Source organism: Sycon ciliatum, chromosome 4, assembly GCF_964019385.1.
Source record: "Sycon ciliatum chromosome 4, ocSycCili1.1, whole genome shotgun sequence".
In the NCBI taxonomy this organism is placed as follows: Eukaryota; Metazoa; Porifera; class Calcarea; order Leucosolenida; family Sycettidae; genus Sycon; species Sycon ciliatum.
Genome location: NC_088646.1, coordinates 38,873,316 through 38,880,851, shown reverse-complemented (window position 1 = coordinate 38,880,851; position 7,536 = coordinate 38,873,316). Strand labels below are relative to the sequence as shown.

General features: G+C 46.1%; 1 protein-coding gene across 1 annotated transcript in view; it reads right to left on the bottom strand.

Moving 5' to 3' along the window:
• Nucleotides 1–6,629, bottom strand: part of LOC135816067 (calcium permeable stress-gated cation channel 1-like) — a gene marked incomplete in the record, with an annotated part of 38,002 nt that extends 31,373 nt beyond the window's left edge. Inside the window, 3 exon segments of the mRNA XM_065329434.1 lie at nucleotides 215–320; nucleotides 1,181–1,257; nucleotides 6,117–6,629. Of these exon segments, the coding sequence (XP_065185506.1) occupies nucleotides 215–320; nucleotides 1,181–1,257; nucleotides 6,117–6,323 (390 nt within the window).
• Between the last annotated feature and the right edge of the window lie 907 nt (nucleotides 6,630–7,536).

Below are 7,536 nucleotides of genomic sequence, written 5' to 3'. Positions count from 1 at the left end.
GCATGGTGCATTATCCCCTATGCTGGGATGGGGGTTGGATCTCATCGCTGCACGTGTAACAGTTACTTCGACGTACATGTATATGCTCTTGAATTAGTGACTGCAGTGACTTGCAAATTTTGATTTTCAAAGACGCACACACTGCTAAGCTCCGTTTCGAAATCAGACATCTTGCATAAAAATTAATGGCGTCCTCAAAGGCGACATCACTCACAGTGCCCTCAAGCATCTGGTCCTCAGCATCTTTAGCTCCATCGTCTAATAGATCATCATCTTCATCTTTACCCTTAATTATCGGCCGGTGAATAGACAATGCTCCGCTGTATGTGAACAAAACACAAGAAAGGAGCTGAAACATGCTGATACAATACAGGTACAGTTCACTCTTTCGGAAGTATTTTATCTCGTGGCCTCCTGATTCTGCTTATGCAAGCCTGTGCACGTACTGCCACAAGCTGGTGACAAACAATGGATGGTGTGTATGCATGAGTACACGTACTGCACACATGCAAGCACGCACGCACGCACACACACACACGCACACGCACACACACACACACCCACACCCACACCCACACAAACACTGAGTGTAGGTCTACAAGATGGTTCTATATACATGACTCACACACAAGACGGGTCTGGTAACAGTGTAGGGGATACGCAGTAACTGGTAACAGTGTAGGGGATACGCAGTAACTGGTAACAGTGTAGGGGATACGCAGTAACTGACTCTTGCAATACATCATGTACAGTCAACTTGGTTTATAAGTTATAACGACACCTGGCAGGGCATCAGAAAAGTGTCCTTATTCGCGAAGTGTCGTTATACCCGAAGTCTCATTATATGTGTTACAGTTAGATGGGACTTTGCTCTGGGCATGAAAATTCTGTCGTTATTCGCGAATTGTCGTTATATCCGCAGTCGTTATTAGCGAAGTTGACTGTACTGATCACGCAGAGAGCACATGCACACATTTCTTTAAACAGATGTGTGCAAAGCACAGGGGCTGCTCGTAAGATTTGGTACACGTATGCACAACATGATGATATCAGACTTGACGAGTGCTGCCCAAGCAAGTAGCCTGCATTAAAACACTACATCGGTTCTGGCTCATAGCAATCAATACGATCACCTGCCACAACTAAGCATTGACGAGTGAAATTTGCCAAGCGTCCTTACACTTGCTTCTGCAGAATACCAATGCGACCGTAGTTCCAGGCCCAGCGGCGGACAAAGCAAAACGCTATGATCATTACCTGTGGACACAGCAGAGAACACGCGTTGAGTCAACACGCAACGTGCAAGTAACGTGAACAGATCAGGACCATGATGACAGGCACCTATTTCACAATGCCCACATTTGAGTACCACAACTTTTGTCGCGGAACTTTTTAAAAGTACAGAAGCCTTACATATCATTGCATGCTGAACTCTTTTTACAGCATTTTCCCGGTATTAATTTTTTATAATAGACAAATGAGTCGAGAAGACCTACACCCCAAATTTTCGCTGCGATTGAAGTTCCGCTGCAGAAGTATTGAACTTATTTACCACTGCAAGTACCTGACAGGGTTTTCTGTCACCCAGCGTCGGGTACTAACACCCTCTGGCAGGTGTAACCCTTCAGCTTCATACTTTTTCTTCTTCCTTTCACAACTGTATTTTGAATATTTCTGTTCGTTTGATTTTGGTCTGCACATGGTCGTTGCTTGCAGACCAGTCATCATATTTTCTATAGTTACGCTGACTGTGCAGTCGCGTACTAATGACATAGTAGCAGGGTTCTAGCCAAAGGGGGGTAGGGGGGCGCAGCGCCCCCCCCCCCCCCCCCCCCCTGTGAAAAAATGCCGCCCCCCTACTCATTTTCCGATTTTTGTGTTTTTTTCACGCCATTCAACGAAAATACAGTCGATAGTCACTACTAGAGGGTTCATAAAGGCACATTTGTGAGGGGTGAAGTCGGGGTTCACCCTGTATGTTGCATTTTGCATGGCAAGACAATCTTGGACAATGGAAAAAAATGGGTCATGGGGTAACTTTTTCCCATGCCCCCCCCCCCCCCCCCCTACTATATTGACCTGGCTAGAACCCTGTAGTAGTGTAGTGAATCTACTTTGATGTTCGGGTGTTCAACCCTTTGGCTAGCTCAAAACCGACTCACTCCCTCCCCGCTACATATGCCAAGCATGAAGGTAAGAAGCGCCGACACTACGAGGAGTGTGTGCGGGAGGTCAAACATGCGGTGTTTGTACCACTCGTGTTCAGCGCCACTAGAGGGCAGGCAAAGGCCGCTAGTGCTCTTTACAAGCGCCTCGCCACTATGCTTTGCGAGAAGCGGAAGGAGCTGTATTATGGCATGATGGCGTATATCAGGTGTCGGCTTGGCTTTGCGCTGATTCGCTCGGCCATTGCGTGCCTCAGAGGCCACCGCGGTCGCCCTCACACTGTAGCGTCGACGGGCTCCGCATCGCTGATGGTCTCAGAGTGCTGCTTGCCTGGCTAACCTTGGACATCCTGCATGGCACATTCATGTGACTGTAGTTCTCCACGTTCTTGACGTGATCTTCAGTTGAGCATGACTTATACAATGTAAGTATACCGGTAGTAATTTCCTTTACCTCAAGAATTCATGTTTATTTTGCCTGTAGAAGAGGCTTTCAGAGACGGTAAAAAAAATATTTAAAAAATGTCTGATAGACGCGGTGTCGGATTTGTACTCTTGACCCTAGCGTTTTCGTTTGACATCACGTATCCAAATCTGTTCTACGGAAGCTTTTTCTTGTCATTTCTCTTTGATCTCTTTGTCTTTCCATCAAGTGATCGTTGGACGAAAGTCTCCTAAACGCTGTCTCCTAACTGTTGAAAGAACCTCGTGGGAAGTCACACTGAAGAGCCTTGTTGGCCACATTTTTGGCGACCACGCCAGGATGGCATCAGTAGAATTAGGCCACTTTTATCCACAACGGAACTGCGTACCGTTACAAAGAGAATGACCTGAGAGAGTACGTCGATGCTTGTTTGGCGGAAGTGCGGGATCGAAATGAACGAGCGGAACAACGGTCCTTGGCCCAGCTGCGGGAAGAGTTGGGCAAGGAATACGAGGAGAAGTTGGCCTGGGCAAAACGAGAGGCCGAGTCTGCATCGCGCGGAGCTGAGAGCAGATGAGTACTAGTACTACTGGTAGTAGTAGAAGTCATGTGACTAAGCGGGTGACAATTAAGATGCCGAAGTATGACAATCGGCAGTCCATCACCACGTACCTCGAGTTGTTCGACGACGTGGCCATGCAAAATGAGTTTCCAAAGGATGAGTGGCTCATCAGATTGAAAGTGGAAGTGGTTGGGACCCGACTCGAGAAGTCATGCAAAGGTTGCCGTCGCTATGACGACGCCAAGCGAGAGTTGTTGCTAGCCTTCGGCAAGACGCCGATCGTATCGTCCGTGGTGGAATCATGCAATAGCCAATTTCTCAAGGCAGACAGCAAGTCTCTGGATGGCGGCGAGGTGTTGGAGGTGAGGAAAGTCGTTCAGGGTGCTACTAGCCAGTGGACATCATCCCCAACACGCTCTGCAACAGCTACACCTGCTACCATGGACTTGAATGGCATTGCGGCGCACATCAACGGCATGGCACGCTGGAAGGCAATTCAAGACGCTGACCTAAAGCTACGCGAGATTATCGTCTACGTGGTCCTGCTCTACAGTGACAGTCAGGAACCCTATAGAGCACGGCTTCCACCCAGCAAGCTATACTCCTCTGCTGTTAAGGTCGCCAATCAGTTCCTCCAGTCAAGCGAACAAATTAGTGCTACTCAACTATCCAAATATTTTCACCGCATTAAGAAGCCTGGAAACTATGGAAAGTACCTTGGAAGGCTGCGGACAGCACTCTTCCACACGAGGTCGCCATTCAGTTCCTCCAGTCGAGCGAACAAATTAGTGCTACTCAACTATCCAAATATTTTCACCGCATTAAGAAGCCTGGAAACTACGGAAAGTACCTTGGAAGGCTGTGGACAGCACTCTTCCACACGATCGTATCGTCCGTGGTGGAATCGTGCAATAGCCAATTTCTCAAGGCAGACAGCAAGTCTCTGGATGGCGGCGAGGTGTTGGAGGTGAGGAAAGTCGTGGAGGGTGCTATCAGCCAGTGGACATCACTCCTCACACCCTCCGCATTCGCTACGCCTGCTACCATGGATGTGAATGACATTAGGGCACACATTAACGGCATGCTGTGTTCTGCCACACTTGCGTGATGGCTGTACAGTCAAAGAAAGTGCTGTCCACACGTGGTGATCCAGCATTCTTCTTCAAGGGCTTTTCGAATTGGAAAGAAGCCACAATGATCTTCAAGAAACACGAGAAGAAGCGTGTACCATGATCACGTTACGCATGGCCGGATCAATCGTTATCTACGTCCGTCGGGTCTGTCCATGTCTCGGTGTTCAACGAAACGTGCAAAGTTCTGCTTTCCTCTTCTCCAAGGCAAGCGCAAAAGTTTCGTACCTTTTATACTGCAATAAACTTTAAGCAAGATCACAGACGCTTCTCAAGTGCAATCAATAGAACAAGCTGGATCGACATACCACTAATACTTTATTTTAAAAATTTGTAACCAAATTTGTGATGTAAAATAAGAAATACGTGACACTTCTGATCGACATATTTCTTACTATCTTATCAATAATCCAAACCCGGTCTAAACCTGGCCAGGCTAATTTCCACCGTGAATCCCACATGCCAAAGTGTGTTGTCCCCTCATCGGCAAACTGGAGAATACTCGGCCATGTCATGGACCCCCAGCAGCAGTGGTGGGACACTGTTGTGTCCGACATGTAACTGTTTCCTCCCCCCCCCCCCCCCCCACACACACACACTACCCGGCTAGAACCCTGCACACCACATACAAATTGTTCTCTGCCTTTTCTACACTGAAAATAATTATTGGGTCCCTTGACGGCAGCCACGCAGAATGTCCACATGCAAAGGGTCTACAAGAATGCTTCTCCAATTTTTTCTTCGCAGATTCTCAGATTATTCCTAGAACCCTAAGGCTACACGTTTTTTTTCTATGTTTCTCGTCACCCGCACGCATACGATTCAGGAGTCTGGAAGAAAGAAAAAAACTGTGCTGCACTAGCACTATATTAGTGCACTGTGCATGTGGGGACCAGCACCAAGTCATGCAACACAGTACATGTAGTACACTGCATGCAGTTTTTGTTGCGCAATCTAGCTGCACTTGCACAGAAGCACCTACCACGTACTAGTTGCTAACGCTGGAAGCTATTTTCCACAGTGCATTGGTCAATTTCAGTATGACCAAGATTACATAACCAAGAGTCTGAAATTCCTATCTTGATCTGCGATGGGTTCACCCACGGCGGAATTTTTTTATTGCGTCATTCTTTGGCAGAAGTATGATGAAGTGGGTATGCTTTCCCGTGCTTGTTTTGTAGATACAGGGAGAGTTCATCAGGTTCAAGACACATCGATCTATCGTTCGTTGTTCTGCTTCGACTACCGTAGCTGTAATGTACAAATCATTTGTACTTTGATCTCTGGCTATGCATGATGGCATCAGTGAGCCCAACCGCCGCCAAAGGCTGTCATAAAAAATTCCGCCGTGGGCTGGGGGATCGTCGAGTTGCACACTCTTGGTTATGTACTCTTGGTATGACCAAAGGTCTAGTAAACTTTTTTTTATTTTTCGGTCATTTTTTATTTTTTCCACCTCTCGCATACGATTTTAGATTTTCGGGTGACGAGAAACATAGAAATAAAAACGTGTGGCCTAACGTTAACAGTGCTGTTACCCTATCTGCATCACAAATCCCACGCTTAGGAAAAATAAAGTATAAAAGCCACATTTTCAAGATTTTCGCACAAAATATAATTATTTCATTCAAGAGATTTTGGGAGTTTTTACACCTAGAGTGACAATTATAGCAAAATTCAAGAGATAAAAACAGCACAAGTCATAGTCAACCAATAGCGTAATGGAGCTTGTGAAAGGTAGCGATAATTGACTGTGACTTGTGCTGTTTTTACCTCTTGAATTTTGCTATAATTTGTTATTCAAGAGAATTTCGAATTATTTATGAACTACTTACTGCCCACACAGCGACATTGATGGCCAGTACGGACGGAATTCCTCCATCCTCTGCATTGTAACCGAGCAGTGACTGATTACCACCATCGCCAGAACCGGAGCTCGCCGCTCTGGTGCAGGTTGTTGTGACCGTCGAGCCATTATCCCCAGTCTCGTCGTAAAAGAAGCTGTATGGGTCGGAACTAGCCACGCCGTACACCACCACCATAGCTGTTACACTAGCCAAAACCAGGCGCCGAGGAACTAGATTTTTGACTAGCTGAACATAGGAAGCCAGGCTGAAAGGCAGTGAGGGAGATTTGACTGATTGAGAATATAAAAAATTCAGATTCTCCAAAACTCTCGCGCCTCAAAAATAAAATGTTGAACTACCTCAGCTCAGTAAAAGAGAATTCTGTGATATGCACGTGAGATAACCTATCACACAGATATTCCTAAGACTAGAAAATGCGGCCTGGGAAAGCTGGCTAAACTAAAGTCACAAAGCCGTCAAAGGGGAGAAATGTCAAATGAATGGCATTTTCCAGACATGTTTTGCTCGCCAATGCGGTGAACATGGACATTCGAATATTCGACGTCAGTTTGATTTAAAATATGAAGAAAAAGAATGAAAAGAGCGAATGCTACGGTACGCGGTACGCGCGGTGCACGGTACGCGGTCCCCTTGGCCGCGACTGATTTCTTCAGCCAGTTCAGGGAGTCGTAAATCAGTGTAAATCAATATCCATGCACCATTGCATTGCCATAGGGCTTGAAAGTGCTACGTCACAGCATAGCAACAATTTCAAAAATTCAAAAATTGGATCCACTTGGATCCAGTTTTTGTATGGATCCAAGCACATTTCAAGCCGTCTTACTCTCAGCAAGGTGATGTAACCAGTGAAACTGACTGATTTGGCTACTGGGGGCGGGGTTACAACTGGTGGCGAAATAAAAGTCACACCTGCATGCGACATGAGTGGGTTGCTATGTACCCACATACTTAGGCAATAGCAAAGTCACACCTTAGTGGATCCAAAAGTAGAAATCTGATGTCAACTTACTACTCCCTGGCCGTTTTGACGTCATCACTTTCAAGCCCTATTGTCCACGACTCCCTGGATCATCATTATTATTAATTTTAAGTCTAACGTTTTAACGACCATTTCTTTTCTTTATTTGAAGAAAGTTCAAGAAACGTTATTGCGAACCCAGTTTGAGATGTCTGTGTAAAGATGCGGATACAGGTGGGTCCAGGCGGCAAGGTAGCCATCGTTAAAATGTCTACATGTTATGCCAAAACCACAAAAATGTTACACTTTTTCGCAGTTAGACTTTCCGGTTTTACAGTACAAGTGTAGTTGAACGGCCCCGAGAGCAAGCGGAAAACTGTCAAATAAAAGTCATCATCTGCGGCTTGAAATAAACTAAATCAGCTTGGT